Source organism: Gymnoscopelus braueri (genome assembly GCF_963280865.1).
Source record: "Gymnoscopelus braueri genome assembly, chromosome: 17".
Taxonomy (NCBI): domain Eukaryota; kingdom Metazoa; phylum Chordata; class Actinopteri; order Myctophiformes; family Myctophidae; genus Gymnoscopelus; species Gymnoscopelus braueri.
The window spans coordinates 2784772-2803525 of NC_137617.1; the positions used below are offsets into that span (position 1 = coordinate 2784772).

The 18754-nt window shown below is 42.1% G+C and overlaps 1 protein-coding gene across 5 annotated transcripts in view; it reads left to right on the forward strand.

The window, feature by feature from the left end:
• The window catches only part of atrnl1b (attractin-like 1b), a 149095-nt gene that overhangs the window by 20715 nt on the left and 109626 nt on the right, over positions 1–18754 (forward strand). For all 5 annotated transcript variants that reach the window (XM_080456210.1, XM_080456211.1, XM_080456212.1 and 2 more), the window contains exons 6-16: positions 441–649; positions 2294–2468; positions 5554–5641; positions 7240–7519; positions 9471–9654; positions 10193–10347; positions 11403–11487; positions 13105–13319; positions 14876–14994; positions 15614–15746; positions 17912–18099. In XM_080456210.1, the coding sequence (XP_080312336.1) occupies positions 441–649; positions 2294–2468; positions 5554–5641; positions 7240–7519; positions 9471–9654; positions 10193–10347; positions 11403–11487; positions 13105–13319; positions 14876–14994; positions 15614–15746; positions 17912–18099 (1831 nt within the window). The remainder of the gene's footprint in view (positions 1–440; positions 650–2293; positions 2469–5553; positions 5642–7239; positions 7520–9470; positions 9655–10192; positions 10348–11402; positions 11488–13104; positions 13320–14875; positions 14995–15613; positions 15747–17911; positions 18100–18754) is intronic.

The window sequence follows — 18754 nt, forward strand, 5'->3', positions numbered from 1 at the left end:
TTGTAGATCTGCTATTTTTGAAAAATCAAGAAAATTTGGGCAAATCTTTCAATATGTATATCTTTAAAGCAAACATTATTAACTCAAATCTTTGCTTCTGGGGGTTACTGGAACAAAACATTTCGAGATGGGGCTCCCCGGATACATCTCATTTTGGAGGTCTTTGACATGAAAACGCTAGAGAACCACTGATAGCAACACAGGCTTTTCAGAAAACTGCTAGGATTTAGAAGACATTTGTAGAATCGGAACCTCAGGCGTTAATGGGTTAAAAAATATATGAAAAAGCTAAACAAAATATAAATCATAAATCATCATACATTTTAGAAATTCATAAAATGTCATAACATCGCCGTCCTAAAATGTTAATGTCCTCAGAAGTGTAGTAATAAAACCCTGTGTGTGTGTGTGTGTGTGTGTGTGTGTCTCTCTCTCTCTAGGATCAACTCGTGTCCCAACAACTGCTCGGGTCACGGGAAGTGCACCACGGGGAACTCCATCGCCAGCCGGGTGTACTGTGAGTGTGACAAGTACTGGAAGGGCGAGGCGTGTGACATCCCATACTGCAGGAACAACTGTGGCAGCCCCGACCACGGCTACTGTGACCTCACCGGGGAGAAGCTGTGTGTCTGCAATGACAGCTGGCAAGGTAGCACACAACGCCTGTGTGTGTGTGTGTGTGCGTGTGTGTGTGTGTGTACTGGTATTGCTATATTTGTGAGGTCTGAATGTCCCCACAAGTATAGTTGAATTTGAGAAATATACATTGTGAGGAACATCTTCCTGGTCCTGTAAAGACAAATTGGTTGTTTTAGAGTTAGGCTTCAGGTTGGGGTTAGGATTAGGCATTTAGAGGTGAGGTTTAGGGTTTGGGGTTAGAATTATGCTTGATTTAAACTTAGTTACTCACCTTTGTCACGCTTTGCTGCATTGTGAGCTTGTAGATGTGCAGTAATACAAACGTGTGTGTTCTGTATGTGTGTGGGTAATTGTGCTATCTTTTTAAGAGCTGAATGTCTGTGGTGCCTTTTGTTAGGTGCTGTGTGCACGGGTCCTATCTAATGAATGATGGACTGATTGATGTTTTAATTGACGCAAATGCATATACATGACAATGCATATTTAATTTGAATATATCTATCAAAAGGATAACACCCCAAAAAGCTTCAGAGCATATTTCCACTGTGGTCCATTGAGTGCTAATGTGTGGCAATTGTCTGTCTGTCTGTCTGTCTATGTGTATAATTATGAATCTAAAGTATCGGGTGTTTGTGTGTGTTGGTCCTGCCCTAATAAGTGCCCATATGTGTACCTGGTTATTTTTCTGTTTGTGCGCGATTTGTGTATGCACAGCTGCCTTTAACTGTGTATGTGTGTGTGTGTGTGCTCACACGTGTCGTGCGCAACAGTTAGACAGGCAGCAGGCCATTAGTCCTTCAAACCGGGAAAGCATGTGTGTCATTTTAGATTATTTTGCATTGGCTATTCAAAAATAGCAGATGTACAAGTTCACAGTGCGTCACGCTGTGAGCTTGTATATCTGCTATTTTTGAGTTAGTATATCTGCTATTTTTGTTTATCCTAAGAGTTTTCTGAAGAACTTATGTTGCTATATATTATATACATATATAGCTAAAATCAGTGGTGTAAAGTAACTAATTACATTTACTTAAGTACTGTACTGAGGAATTATTACTTTACTGGAGTATCTCCTATTTTCAATACTTTTACTTCTACTCCACTACATCTCAAGGCAAATATTATACTTTTACTCCACTACAATTATTTGACAGCTTTAGTTACTAGTTACTTTGCAGATTTAGATTATTATCACAAAACATACAGTAACCACTTCAGCCCTATATATATTCTGGCCATTTGAAAATAGCCGATTTACAAGCTCACAATGCGTGCGCTTGTAGATCTGCTATTTTCAAAAGATTTTTAATACATTTTTGAACTGGGACATTCTGCACAAAGAGTACTTTTACTTTTGGTACTTTAAGTACATTTTGATACCAATACTTTTGTACTAAAGTACATTTTTAATACCTCACTTTTACTTCTAACCGAGTATTTCTACATTGCAGTATTGATACTTTTACTTAAGTAAAAAAAATTGAGCACTTTTTCCACCACTGGCTAAAATCTAAAATGACACAGATACATGTTTTAACGGGTCAAATTCTGAATATCTTTCATGCTGTCTTATCGGCCGTTAGTTAGCATGTTTCTCAGCATGTGTGATTCTCATTAATGTGATTGTCATCTTATTGAACGTGTGTCGTTTCAGGTCCAGACTGCTCCCTCACGGTGCCGTCCACGGAGTCCTTCTGGGTGCTGCCTAGCGTCAAGCCCTTCAGCACGTCCCTGGCCAGAGCCTCGCACAGGACGGTGGTCCAGGACAAGATCATGTGGGTGGTGGGGGGCTACACCTTCAACTACAGCTCCTTCCAGATGATCCTCAAGTAAGTCATGGGGCCCGGAACACTGGGGTTTTAAAGTGGGGGGCCGTCAGGGAACCACTTGAACCCCAACTTCCCATATTCTGGGGGGGGGGGGGAGACATTCGCCAGAGATAGTCGATTGCGACGCGTTGTGAGCTTGTAGATCGACCTATATCTGGAGAAGACATTCGGTGTAGAAGGAAACAATAGCAGACCAAGTACATTTGTAACTCAGTGCTCTTTAGCGTAGGAGGGTTTAAGTGGTTAAGAGATTTTCAGAAAATTGCGTGGCACAGAGTGCCGTGCTATGAGCTTGTAGATCTGCTGTTTTTTCTGCTATTTCTTTTTTAAATCGTGCAAATCTTTGAATATATGTTTCAAGACAAGCATTTTTAACTCCGATCTGTGCTTCTGGGGGGTCCCTAGAACAACATATTTTGAGATGGGGGTCCTTGACATGGAAAAGTTTGAGAACCACTCATATAGCGACATACGTTTTTCAGAAAACTGTTAGGATTTAGAAGACATTTGTAGAATTCCCAGACGCAAAGATTTGAGTTACAAATGTTGGACAAAAACAAATGTATATATTCAAAGATTTGCACAAATTGTCCACGATTTAAGAAGAAATAGCAGATATACAAGCTCATAGCTATTCAAAAATAGCAGATGCACAAGTTCACAGCGTGACGCGCTGTGAACTTATATATATCTGCTATTTTTGAATAGCCAAAGAAATCTAAAAATAACACAGACTCTTTCCAGGTCTAAATGCGTCCTTTTGGGAACGACTGAAGGAGGTCATTGTCTGGGATGGTGTTTATGCACAGGCATTCATTATGGGGAACGCCTCCTCGTAGAGATTTGTTGTCCCTAAACGTGCAAAAGGATCTCTGAGATCAAACTCTGTCCTCTTGGGGTACGTCGTTCCAGTGGTGCAAAAAGTACTCGCATGTTTTTACTTAAGTAAACGTATCAATACAGCAATGTAGAAATACTCTGTTACAAGTAAAAGTCCTGTATTCAAAATGTAAAAGTACAAAGGTATTGGTATCAAAATGTAATTAAAGTACCAAAAGTAAAAAGTTCTCATTATGCAGAATGTCCCATTTCACATTTTCAAATGTATAACAACTTTTGAAAATAGCAGATCTACAAGCTCACAATGCGATGCATTGTGAGCTTGTAGATCTGCTATTTTCAAATGGCCGAAATGTATATAGGGCTGAAGTGGTTAATGTATGTTTTGTATTGATAAAATCCACAAAGTAACTAGTAGCTAAAGTTTTCAAATAATTGTAGCGGAGTAAAAGTACAATATTTGTCTCTGAGATGTATTGGAGTAGAAGTAAAAGTATTGGAAATTGGAAATACTCCAGTAAAGTAAAAATACCTAAACATTTTACTCAAGTACAGTACTTGAGTAAATGTACTTAGTTACTTTCCACCACTGCATCGTTCCCAGGTAACGATAGAATGAGTCCAGGCACACACCAGCCTCAAACTGATGTTTCAAAGCCGAGCTACACTGAACGTCAATTAGTTCCATTCGGAGTTCCTCCCGACAGATCTGACGGAGCGAAAATACCTTCTCGAGCTCAGTGAGGACTTGGAAACCATCCTGAGACTCTTGTAATTAATCCCATGAGCGACACGCACGAGACGCACAGTCGACTGTTCCAATCTCTTGCAAGGTCCCTGATGGTCTCTGCCACAGTGTTTCTTGACAGGCTGATTTTAGTAGAAGTCTGTCTCTTCTCTAGACAGCCCAGCTCATGCATGCTGTGATGAAAACCCCCCCTCCCTCTCAGTATGGCTTCCATGCAGCAGAAATTTAGTTGGCAGTAATCAGTGGTGGAAAAAGTACTCGTATGTTTTACTTAAGTAAAAGTGTCAATACTGCAATGTAGAAATACTCTTTTACAAGTAAAAGTCCGGAATTCATAGTTTACTTGAGTACAAGTACAAAAGTATTGGTATCAAAATGCACTTAAAGTGCCAGAAGTAGAAAGTTCTCATTATGCAGAATGTCCCATTTCACAAGTTTTCTAATGTATAAATATCTTTTGAAAATAGCAGATCTACAAGCTCTCAATCCGCTGCATCGTGACGGATTGTGAGCTTGTATATTGGCTATTTTCAAATGGCTGAAATGTATACGGGGCTGAAGTGGGTAATATATGGTTTGTAATAATAAAAATCTATAAAGTAACTAGTAACTAAAGTTGCCAAATAATTGTAGTGGAGTAAAAGTATAATATTTGCCTCTGAGATGTAGTGGAGTAAAAGTATTGAACATTGGAAATACTGCAGTAAAGAAAAAAACACTTTAAAATTGTACTTAGTAATTACAGTACGTAAATGTACTTTCCACCACTGGCAGTAATATAGCTGCTGTTGACAGCTCCATCATACGTCTCTTGAACACGGATTGCAGTTTTTTTTTCTCGACGGAGCTGCTTCAAGCTCGTTTAACTTTTTGCCTTCCGAGTCGTCCTGCACACTTGTCATATTCTCCTCCGTGTGACGTCTCTTGACTTGTTTTATATTGTACTATTATATCGTTATTCCCTGAAGAAGACCTTTCCAAGCCGAAACGTTGGTTTCATTTCAATAAATCCTGCATCGTGACTACGAGTGTGCAGCCTTTTCTTTACTTTTATATTGTAGTATTTTTGCCACAACCACTACCGGTAATTAGCATATCAAAAACGGGTTTGCTGTTGACCTTACAGAAAGAAAAAACTATCGTTGCAATGTAAGGTTGAAAATTTGCGAAAATTGTCCATCTTGTGAGCTTGTAGACGGGCTATTTTCTTCTTTCGATTTTCTTTGCCTATATTGTCATGCCCAAAATAGCAATGCCATGTTGAAAGTTTTTAAACATATACTTTGTTTCAGCTCGGCTATTTTCCCAATTTCAGAACATGATTTCTTTTTTTTTTTAATTCCTTTGAAATATTTATATTAGAAGATTCTTTGCCAGTATATATATATATATATATATATATATATATATATATATATATATATATATATACACACACACATATATAAATATGGCTGCCAGATTGAAAATGGTTAAACTTGTGCGTTTGTTCCACAGCTACAACCTGGACAGTGGGGTGTGGAACACCGTTCCCATCAACAGTGGCCCTCTGCCAAGATACGGACACTCCCTAGCTGCTTATCAGGTGAGCACACACACACGCACACACACACACACACACACATTGTTATTTATTTATTTCAAGACCAAACAGTAGGGGTTGACAGTGACAGGGATGCAAAAAAAGAGACCGGTAAATCAATCAATCACTCATCCGTACAGGTTTGATTGCGACATCACGCTACCAACCAATGTTGTCGTGATGCTTTTTCCCCCTCTTTTCTAAAAGCATGTTGTCTAAACATGGCATGACTCTAAGACGGAAGTTCTCAAACTATGGGTTAGGGCGCCAAGGTTTTATGGTTTAATTCGGTTTTATGAAATCTTGACAGTTTGTCAGCAAAACGCGTTGTGCGCACTGTCACTTGACTATTTTTTATGGAAGCAGTGGAGAGAGTCAGCGAGAGGCGAAAATGTGGCGAGACAGTTCGAGACAGGCAGACTTTATAACAACGTTTAGAGAGGACATGCAAATGCTGTTGGTGGCGATGGGGTGTAGATAACCAAATTAACCAGTGTTGCTGAGGTGCCGACCACGGAGAGTGAGATCAATAGGCTTATTAAACGGGGGAAGTCACACCAGTAGCTGTGATTGGAAATAAAACGTATTACAACAGACCCAAGTTGCATTAGATTACAACTCGTCTCAAGGGCCTGTAGTGTGCAGCCATCTTGTGGCGATAGACTGTAATAGCATCCTCTGTCTGCATTTCAGTTAAACAGCTGTCATCTCTGGCCAAGTAAAGCGTTGAGCGTTCATTGTTTGGCATTGTTTGGCTATTTGAAAACAGCAGATCTACAAGCTCACATTGTGACCTTGTAGATCTGCTATTTTCAAAAGATTTGTAAGCATTTTGAAAATTTACATTTGTGAATATAATGTCATTTTGTCCAATCTGTATGTTATGTTAATCCAATATAACTTATACAATTGGGATGGTTGCATTTTGTCTCCCTGCTCTTCTATTGATACATTTAAATTGTGTCAAAGGTCATGTCTCACCTAAACACAGGTTCTGACACGAATTAATTGAATTTGACCTGATGGTCAAGATTCAATTTATCCCCTGAGCAAGCAGGCATGGCTCTATTCGCTCAATGGTAAAACATTCAGCTCTTGCGCAGGCAATCGGGTTCAAATCCGGGGTAGAAGAGGAAAGTTACATAGTTCAGCTTTAAGTTTTGGTACTTTAAGTATATTTTGATGCTAATACTTTTCTACTTTTACTCAAGCAAATTTTGAATAGCAGACTTTTCCTACATTGCAGTATTGATACTTTTTCTTAAAGGGATAGTTCACCCCTAAAATGACTTTTTTTCTATCGATTACTCACCCCATGGAAACTTGAATTCATGGATATTTTTTTGTCACATTCCTAAGCCAATAATTTGATTTATTTATTAAATAATTGTCTTAGGAATGTGACAAAAAAAATATATCCATGAATTCAAGTTTCCATGGGGTGACTTATCGATAGAAAAAAAGTAATGTTTTGGGGTGAACTATCCCTTTAAGTAAAAATGTGAGTACTTTCTTCCATCAATGTTGACAATAAAGCTGATTGTGTGTTTGTGTGTGTGTGTGTGTGTGTGTGTGTGTGTGTGTGTCTCTCTCCCCGGCAGGACGACATCTTCATGTTCGGCGGGAAGCTGGAGGCCGGCTCGGGGAACGTGACGGACGAGCTGTGGGCGTTCAACGTGCCCAGCCGCACGTGGCAGCAGAGGACCCCCGTCCCGGGGACCCCCCCGGGGAGCCCCAGCGCGGGGGGGGCCCAGGTGTACGCCGTGGAGGGCCACACGGCCCACTGCGTCGTGCTGGAGGGCGGCGAGGCGGTCATGGTGGTCATCTTCGGCTACTCCCCCATCTACAGCTACGTCAGCAACGTGCAGGAGTACCACCTCAGTAAGACCCCCGCACTCACTTCCTGGTTCCCTCCATCATTAATCCATTAACACATTCCTTGCCAGAGGTTTTTTAAAACAGGGTACAGCCAGTGCCAGCGTTTTTAACGATTTTTTTTACATTTCAAGTAGTCACAAAATATTTTCCGTGATCACCGTCCTCACGGTGATCCCCTCATTATAGAATAAAAAAAATCTGATTGCGGTAATCCGTTCCATAATTGCGGCCAGTTGAAAATAGCATGTTTCGCCAAAAACACACACACACACACACACACACACACACACACACACACACACACACACACACACACACACACACACACACACACACACACACACACAGAGTTTTAGTGTTGCTCTGTGGCACAGTGAGAGAAAAGACCATTGTAGCAATTGTCATTATGAAATGTAGTGGAACAATTAAACGTCTTTCTGCACTGTAGTGGCCCTGCTGCTTTCACTGCAATTTTGCTGACTAGTTCTCTGAAGGAAACAAACTCAACCGTTGCGATAGGAAGCATGTCCTCAACAACATACCTGGCAAATGGCAATCAATCTGTTTAGTTGAGTCTGGGTGACATGTTCTGGCGATTTAAAACAATAGTTTTTTGTCTGTTTTAGATGGAGTAGCTCCATCTGGATCACTGCCGGGACGGAGGGGTCTTTGGCGACTAGTTTTATAACCCCATGTACTTTATTTGGGTGCTTCAGGAGATTAGCATTGCTGTTACTCGATGTGGACAATGTTTTCTGTCCTGCACTCAGTTTACTTGTTTATTTGACTGCAATATGTTTAGCGTCCTTTATCCCCACAAATTCAAAATAATGGTTATATTTCCAAGCTGCAAACTAAAGCTGCGGTGGTGGTGAGCGTGTTGCCGACCGTGAATGTGTGTGTTAGCAAGGGTTTGTGTGTCTGTGTATTTTCCCCATAAGGCAAGACCCGCCCAACTCTGTCTCTGATTGGCTTAGCCTGAAATCCCCCCCCCCCCCCGCGTTAACCAATCATCACTCCTCTCAGTCCACTTTCACTTTTTCATGGTACTGTGAGAGCACATGCCTGGATTTGCCTGTAAGATGACAGGCAGGCTGCTCCGTGGGGGGGTGGGGGGAGACAGTTCACTTGGATCACATTATGTAACGCAGTAACGCACCCATTTAAATCACAGTAACTATAACGGCGTTACTGAATGGGAAAAGGTAACTAGTTACGTTATTAGTTACCGCAAATAGTAGTTGCGTTATGTTAGTAACGCGTTAGTCCCAACACTGAATTTGACTTATTGGCGTCAAAATATACTTAAAGTACCAAAAGTAAAAGCACTCATTATGTAGAATGTCCAATTTCACAAGTTTTTTCAAAACAATTCAAAATGTGACATCTTATAAAAATCTACAAGATATGACCTTGTAGATCAATAGACAAAGTATAAAGTTTGGCTTAATTGGTTAATGCATGTTTTGTAATGATAATCAAAATCTACAAAGTAACTGGTAACTGAATTTTGTAATTTATTGTAGTGGAGTAAAAAGTACAATATGTGCATGTAAAAATGTATACTACGCCATTTGGAAACCCCTGAAGGAACCATGAGGGTCCCTGGACCAATTTTTTTTGAGACCCACTGTTTTTAAAACGCGTTCTTACCGTTTACGCTGGTCTGTTTAGAGCTGTAGACGGCTCCACGAGGATCTGGATGTAAACAAAGGGGGCGTGCGCGATGGTCGTGGGTCCGTGGATCATTCCAAAGTTGCGTTAGGGCGCCCCATGTGAAAAATAAATAAAAATAAAAATAAATTGGCTAAACGGTTATAGCCGTTTATGGCACTCGACGCATGTCTTTGCAAGCCGTTTTTGGCACACAATGTGTTAAGTACAGTACCTGAGTAAATGTGTGTTATAGCACTGGTTGAAACTGTGTGTGTGTGTGTGTGTGTTAACTCTTCAGGGAAGAACACGTGGACCATGCCAGAGACGCGGGGCGCGGTGGCACAGGGCGGGTACGGTCACACCAGCTCCTATGACAGCGCCAGCGGCAGCGTGTACGTCCACGGAGGGTACAAGGCCCTGCCCGCCAACAAGTTCGGCCTGGTGGACGACCTCTACCGCTACGAGGTCAACACGCGCACCTGGTGGGTACACCGCACGCACACACGAGCACACACACACACGAGCGATGCCAGCTTCTTTTTTTTAACCCATTAAAGGAGTAGTTCACCCCAAAAATGTATTATTTTCTATCAATTACACACCTCATGAAGCCTTGAATTCATGGACATTTTTTTGTTTTTGTCGCATTCCTAAGCCAATAATTCAAACACTTTAGCAGTAGCCTGGTTCCAAACGAATCTGCCATTACAAAAAAAATTGCCCTCGGCAGATGAGGTCCGACCCCTCAATAGAAATTGGATTTCTCCCCCTCCGAAGTTGTGAGGGACCAATCAGTGCCCAGTATGCAAATATGGGACCGGTTTATCACCAGGGGCATTTTTTGCCCCTCGGAAATGCAGGTTCCACACAGAGATTCCAGACTAATATCTACTAAGTGATATTAGTCTGGCCATGCCAGGCTACTTTAGCAGCACTTAGGAGGTCACCATTTAGCTGCTGCGTCTTTTACTCAACGTGTGTGTGTGTGTGTGTGTGTGTGTGTGTGTGTGTGTGTTCCAGGACCATCCTCAGAGAGAGTGGCTTCCCTCGGTACCTGCACTCGGCGGTCCTCCTCAGTGGAACCCTGCTGGTGTTCGGGGGGAACACTCACAACGACACGTCCCTCAGCAACGGAGCCAAGTGCTTCTCGGCCGACTTCCTGGCCTACGACATCGGTAATAATAACGCTCTTTGATACGCTCACGTCTCGTTGCTGTCGGGCAGAAACCTCTTATCTCCATATTTAAACTTTTTGTGTTTACGCCCTACTACAGCGTCACCCAAAAATATCAAAAGTAGCAGATATACAAGCTCGAAGGGTTTTTAGCTTATATATCTGCTACTACATTTTGTATAAAATTGTGTTGCAGATGCAACTTTTTACTGGATTTCATAGATAGCTTCATTGACCTGTTTAACAGCACTATCATCAGTATTGTGTCAATTCCTTTTTTTTGGTTTTGTTGACTTATCCTTTAGACATTAGACATTTAGACATTTCAGACATTTAACCACTTAAACCCTCAATACTTCATCTTTGACTCTCCCTCTACACCAAACCTCTTTGCCAAGAATAGTCGATCTACAAGCTTCTAGATCTGCTATTTATTGTTTTTTTTCCTTTCTTTTTGGCAAAGTTGTGGGGGATTTGTGTTGAATAAAATAGCAGATCTGCAAGCTCACAACGTTGTGAGCTTGTAGATGGGCTATTTATGGCAAAGAGATTTGGTGTACATGGGGGAAAAAATGGCCCAAGTACAGAGCCAGGTCCAGTTTACGAAGTCTACTCTAGAGCATTGGTTCTCATAGTGGGGTCCGGGGATCCCCAGGGGTCCTTGAGGGGGTACCAGGGGGTCCCCAGGCAAATTAGTCAATAAAGCGTCACAATCATTTTAACCCCTTTATCCGTATGTTTGACTTTGGCTATTCAAAAATAGCAGATCTACAAGCTCATAGCACGATGTAGATCTGCTATTTTTTTTAAATCTTGAAAATGTGTGCAAATCTTTAAACCTTTTTTTTTTTAAAGGAGAACATTTTTAACACAAATCTTTGCTTCTGGGGGTCCCTGGCACAACATATTTTCAGGTGGGGGGTCCGTGGCCACATGCATATCAATTTGGGGGTCCTTGGCACTGGTCTAGAGTGTTTGAGTGGTTAGATGAGTTGTGTTGGTAAAAAAAAACCTTGTCTTTATTCATGTATATAAATGTGTTGTTATTTCCTGCAGCTTGTGATGAGTGGAATTTCCTGCCCAAACCCGACCTGCATCGAGATGTCAACCGCTTTGGACACTCCGCTGTGGTCAGCAACGGGTCAGTTCTGCCTGCATGTGCACCCAGAACATACGTACAACACACGCAAGCACACACGCTTGCACACACACACACACACACACACACACACACACACACACACACACACACACACACACACACACACCCCAAGGTTATTATAGTTAATGAAAACGAAATAAGAAAACTAAAATTGGAAAAAAACTTTTTGTTAACTGAAATGAAAAGAAAAAGAATCCAAAGCGATAACTACCTGAAACTGTATTGTGTTTACAAAACTAACTAAAACAAACTGAAATGATAAACAAAATGCCCTTAGTTTTTGTTTTTGTCAATTTATTTATAAGCTTAATCTGTAACTGAATATATTTTTCAAATGCTATCTTTTCTTGAGTTTTTATTACACAATACTTACTCTTTCAATCCTGCACCTAACTTATTTGTTTATTTGGTGCAGGATTGAAAAGTGCCGAACGTATAATAAAATTAACACCAAAATAATAAAAACTAGCTAAAACTATTAGCATTATCAAAAATTAAAACTAATAAAAACTAGCAAATCCGAGCTAGAAACTAATTGAAACTAACTGAATTAGAAAGGAATAAATGAAAACAAACTTAAGCTAAAATCCAAAACTATTATAACCTTGACACACACGCGCACACGCACACACACACATATGGGATTCACCATCTAATACACATGTGATCAAGGCTTTACGCAGCCTTTCATGAATCAAACACTGGTCTATACAAACCTGCATTTGTGGACTGTCAACTTTTTGGAGCCTTGAGCCATCGGCCAGCCTTTTCACAAAGGAGATAACAGGTTTCTGCCCGACAGCAATGATATATGGATATAAAGATGCACCTATATGAATACAAGAACGCTCGCCCCAAAACACGCTCACCCCGGGTCAAATCCGGCAACCTTCGAGCGGTCTCCACCAGGTATTCCTAAACGTAGCCTCAGTCAAACTACGCCTAAAAAACTATGCCTAACCCTAAACGTATTCCTAACCTTAACCTCAGTAAAACAAATACAAGAACCGCTGGGTGCGAGCGGTCCACGAACACAATGGGGGCGAGTGTGTTTTGGGCAGTGGTGGAAAAATTACACAATAGCACAATATAAAAATATTATTTTACAAGTAAAAGGCCTGTATTTAAAATGTTACTTGAGTAAAAGTACAGAAGTATTGGCATCAAAATATCCTTAAAGTACCAAAAGTAAAAGTACTAAAATGTTTGAAAATAGCCGATCTACAAGCTCACAGTCACAATGCGACACGTTGTGAGCTTGTAGATCGGCTATTTTCAAATGGCCTAGGAATAAAATAGTGCTGAAGTGGTTAATGTATGTTTTATAATATAATTATTTATATCTGCAAAGTAACTAGTAACTAAAGTTTTAAAATGATTCTAGTGGAGCAAAAGTACAATATTTGCCTCTGAGATGTAGTGGAGTAGAAGTAAAAGTATAGAAAATTGGAAATACTCCAGTAAAGTAAAAGTACCTCAAAATTGTACTTAAGTACAGTACTTGAGTAAATGTACTTAGTTACTTTCCACCACTGCCTATATGTATGTACTGTATATCTAACCTCAACCTGCTCTCTGTGTTGTTGTTGTTATTAGGTCCATGTACGTGTTTGGGGGTTTCTCCAGCATGCTGTTGAACGACGTGCTGGTCTACAGACCCCCCAGCTGCCGCGCCTTCCTGGGGCCGGAGAGCTGCGCGGGGGCCGGCCCGGGGGTCCGCTGTGTGTGGAACAAGGGCCGCTGCGGCCCCTGGGAGCCCAGCATGGCCGACGAGGGCCTCAGGCCCGCAAACTTCTGTCCTGCTAAAGCTGGTGAGAGAAAAAAATCCTTGGTAAACACTTAACTTAAAGGTCGGGTCTATAATGCAGTTTTTGGCCACGGACTCCCATCTGAAAAGGATTTGTGCCAGGGACCCCCACAACAGATTTATGTAAAAAAAAAAAAACTATCCATATAAATGGATAAAGTCAATTAAAATTATTGTGATGCTATATTAACTACTTTTGCTGGGGACCCCCTGGAACCCCCCTAGCAAGCCCTGGGGGTCCCCGGACCCCACTCTGAGAACCAATGCTAGCCTTATACTGTACTTGCATTATAATGCATGATAAATGCGATTTATCATGCATTATAATAGACCCGACCTTTAAGAAAAGTGTTACCACTGGACAAATGTGCATGACATTATTTCAATAAACTAAAAACACTGGAAATGTTAGAGGGAGTAATAGCCATGGATACACGACGGTCGTCTGTCACGGCCGTCATGGATGAACTTGAACCTGTTGTTTGCACTTTCTCCATTTACGGCCCCGTACATCTACATAAACGTTCATATTTCAAATATAAAGTGCTTACCCCATGGCCACGAATGTTACATTTATGTACGGGCTCTCAGAAGTACCCGTATCTTCCGTATTGTTCAATAAAAAGCATTTTAATCTGATCGTTGGCCATTTTTTCCATATTTTCTCCATATACTTTCAACTATGCGACCGGCCCTATCGGTTGGGAGGTGTATTGCACTCTATACACTATAACTCCATGAGAAAATGCCCACCAATCGGATTCAAATGCTTTTCATTGAACAATACGGAATATACGGGTACTTCTGAGAGGCTCATGCATAATTGTAACATCCGTGGCCATGGGGTAAGCACTTTATATTAGAAATCTGAACGTTTATATAGATGTACCGTAAATGGAGAAAGTACAAACACCAGGTTGAAGTTCATCTATGACTGTAACAGGAGTTTTCATGTACCGCACGGTAAGACTACATCGTAGCGGTTAATACATAGACAAATAAATGAATTAATATACTTTAATGTGCGGAATCCGAAACAGGCAGCGCTGTGATTCTGAATTTTGTTACGATTACGGTGATTATTTCCACCACCTGGGCGAGTGAGTCATGTAACTTTCCCGAAGTTAAGCTGTGTATGTGTTCAACAACACAGCCCTGCAGCCTGGCAGTTTAAGTGCAGATTTCAGCTTCGGAAAAGTGGTGAAAATGCACCCTCCAACAGTTTTCTGGGTAAGTGGAATCTGTTGCTGGTTCACACACAGTCACCATTGCATTATCGTGGTATTCCTATTCTTGCTATTATGTTGCAAATGATTGTGTGTTGTGTGCGGGCGAAATAACATTGACAGCTATGACAGGTGAGGGAAGCTTGCCAGACCATTTGCCAGCTTAGCAACGGTTTCTAAGCTAGCATTGGACAATCGCATTTGGGGTGGGGTTTAGCGAAGGGTCAATTTATTTCCAATATGGCTGCTGAGCATAGAGCCCACTCTTTCAACATGCAAACTAAAGAGTCTCTCTCTCTTTGTCTCTGTCTCTCTCTCTCTCTCTCTCTCTCAGTCACGGTGGACGAGCGGTGCTATCGTTTCTCAGACTGTGCCAGCTGTACGTCCAACACCAACGGCTGCCAGTGGTGCGACGATAAGAAGTGCCTCTCCGCCTCCAGCAACTGCACCTCTGTGAGTCTGCCACCGGATGGCACTGTGGTGCTTCCTTTCTTTTGTTCTAACCACACACACGCTCACACAATGTTAGTGAGTGAATGCTGACGCTATCCCTGCTGAACTGGTGACGGCTGGTTTGACGTGGGGCTGATGTCTCCTTTCCTGTAGAACTCGGAAGTTGTACAGGACATGCTTTTGGGTAGCGCTGGCGTCTCCTGTCCTGTATAACGTGAAGTTGTAACAGGACATGGTTTGACGTGGTGCTGATGTCTCCTGTCCTTTAGAACATGAAGTTGTACAGGACAACAGTTTTAGGTAGAGCTGGCGTCTCCTGTCCTGTAGAACAGTGGTTCTCAACCTTTTCAGGCCATGAACCCCCCAAAATAATCCTATTTGAGTTACATTTAGTTTGACTCGGTTCCACAGATAATTGTTTTTGAAAATAGCCGATCTATAAGCTTTTTTTCATTTAATTTCATTTATTTTCTTTCCATAATTTATTTACTTTTTTATTTATTTATTAAGATCATGTGGGTCTAGCCACATGTTGAGAATCGCTGCTGTAGAACATGAAGTTGTAACGGGACAGGGTTTTTAGACGTGGTGTTGACGTCTCTCCTCTCTCCCCCTGCAGAACGTGAAGAACTTCACCCAGTGTCCGGTGAGGAACGAGCAGGTGTGCAGCAAGCTGGCCAACTGCAAGAGCTGCTCCCTCAACCTCAACTGCCAGTGGGACCAGAACCAGTCGGAGTGCCACGCCGTGCCTGGTGAGATCACACTACTATTTCATAATTTTTTTTTTATTTCACCTTCGTTTACCCCATTCAATCCGGGAACACATCTACAAATGTCTTCTAAATCCTAACTGGTTTCTGAAAGTGACTGGTCATAATGCATTATAAGCTCAGCGAAACGGCACATTATAACTACCATATCTTAGTAAATTACTGTATTATAAGACACTTTATAACTGACTAATTTATGGTAGTTATAATCTGCTGTTCCGGGGGTACGGTGGCGCAGTCGGTAGCGCTGTCGCCTCACAGCTAGAAGGTCCTGGATTCGATTCCCGCCGGGGACACTGTGGGCGCTGGGGGCGTGTCTTCTCCTCCGCGTCATCAGTGCCCATACCCTAGGTGGGGTTGGCGAAAGGGCCTACTCTGTGTGGAGTTTGCATGTTCTCCCCGTACTGCCTAGGGTTGTTAATACCCTCACAAAAACATGTAGTAATCCTGGTCTCTATACTGCCTCCCCCTGGTCAGCCGAGGCGTCTGGTGGAGGGGAAAGGAACTGGTTGGAATAACGTGTTCCTTCCACGCGCTATGTCCTACCAGGGAAACTCCCCCCTGTCAGGTGACAAGAAAGTCAGTTGGCTCTCATGCATTGAAGGAGGCATGAGCTCGGCCCTGGGCTCCCTAGGCTGGTGGGGGGAGTGTAGCGCCCAGGATCACTTCGAAAATTGGCACCGGGTGAAAAAGGGTTACAAAAATCGTGGGATAAAACATTATATAAAAAAATAATGTGCTGTTCCACTGAGCTTGTAATGCATTATGACCAGCACTCATATTTCATAAACCTTGTAATATGACGTTTTGCATAATTAAAAACATTTGTAGCGAGTGTTCTGAAGCCTTACACATGCATTATAATGCATTATAAATGCGATTTTATCATGCATTTACTTTGAGAACCACTGGCTTAGATCCCACTTTTTTCCAAAGTTTACTTTTTTCTGTGATTTGCAATCTTGAAGTGCAGCTAAAAAAAGGATTCCTTCCGGTCGGCTGTTTTCCATCTCAGCTCTGTCACAAAAGCCCGCTCTGACATCTTCCCTGAATAAAAAAGTCAACAGAGTAGGATAGAATAGAGTGGATTCAGTGGAAACCCCCTGGAGAGCTGATGCTATCTGATTGAAGCGTGTCAGTAAAGATCATCTGTATGCCAGACGCACGTTGGCTTTGTAAGGAAAAGACAAATATTTTTTTTCCATGCGGCTCGTGTCTGACCCAGACTGCTGTGGAAGTCTGGGGGAACGATGCCACAGTTTTTATTATTTGCAGAGACACGTTTTGGCAAAGTCCTGACAGATGCACAGTCTTTGGTATTTGCAGAGACAGCGCTTGGTAAGGTCCTGACCATGTTTACCAGGACTACTGGTGGACTCATCCTACCTCTCACAGGCTGCTGTCGCCCCCCTGTGTCAGAGATTAGTTTGACTCCATAGTTCAGCCCATTCAATCCGGGAACGCACCTGTGTCATTTTAGATTCTAGCTATAACTATTATTTTTGATACTTTGGCTATTCAAAAATAGCAGATCTACAAGCTCATAGCGCGGCACTACGAGCTAGTAGATCTGCTATTTTTGAAAAATCTTGAACATTTGTGCAAATCTTTGAATAATTTTTTTACCCAAATCTTTGCTTTTGGGGGCTCCCTGGAACAACATATTTTGATTGTGATCGGCGGCCAAAAACATCGTTCCAGTAGGAGACACAAATTAAGGAGACTCTTTTTGTCTCCTACCGGAACCGCTGCTGGTCATCACATTATTGGCTTAGGAATGTGACAAAAACAAAAATATATCCATGAATTCAAGTCTCCATGGGGTGACTAATCGATGGGTAAAAAAAGTTTTTTGGGGGGTGAACTATCCCTTTAATTTCCGTTAGAATTTCAGAACCGGATATAGACAGATGGCGGATTTGAAATAGCTGAAAAACAGGCTTCAAAACGGCTCTGTAGAAACCAATGGTGTCACTTTAAGTCCATTCTTTTTTACCGGCTATGGAATAAACACAGAAGCACCCGGGAGCCAAACCGAGTTCCTGTTTCTACACAAAACATTTGGTGGTGCCCTCACCGAATGGTTTCCCAGATTGGCTAAATAAATGTCTACATTGCAAAATTGTGTGTGTTTTACCCTGGTTTAGCCCAGCAGTGCAGCGAGGGGTGGAGTCAGGTGGAGGAGGCGTGTCTCCGCATCAACGCCAGCAGGGAGAGCTACGACAACGCGCAGCACTACTGCAAGAACCTCAACGGGAACATCGCCTCGCTCACCTCCACCCAGCAGGTGGACTTTGTGCTGGAGGAGCTGCGCAAGCTGCAACTGCAAGACCAGGTAAGGACCACCACCATACATACAACCAGGGCTTCCCAAACCTTTTCAGCAAGACATTTTTTTCCTATTTTGAAAAAAAACATTTTAAGATAATGTAAAGGCAGCTCTCCAGCTGCTGACAACTTGTTGTCGGATAGCGTCGGGTCCGTCGGTTCGGGACCTCTATCGACCCGACGATGAGAAACCAAGCATGTTCAGTCTTTGGGCCGACCGGTAGAGACGTGGGGTAGCCTAGTGAAGAGGGGGGAGAGAGGGGGGTAAAGGTTTGGTCCGAGCTGGCTTCGGTGTTGCCAAATTCTGTGAGGGAAATAGCGTAAGCGACCAGGTCAATGAAAACAAGCCCAAAAGAAGTGACCAGTTGTCACCACTTGAGCCCTATTATATCAGCTATTTTCAAAAAGAATCTAGAAAGCGATCCCAAATAAGCAACTACACTTCAGAAACAAGCCCAAACAAATGCAACCAGCAACTATGAATATTTACAAGCGACTTTACAGGAAAACAAGCCCAACGTTGCTTATAATAAGCAGACCTGTGCAACACTGGCACACCATCGGCCGACTGCTTATGCTGAACTAAATGCCAACTTTTGCCAACAGACTTCTAGTCTGTTGCAGTCTGAAATAGTCTGTTTGGTGGAGAGTCACCTTAAAGT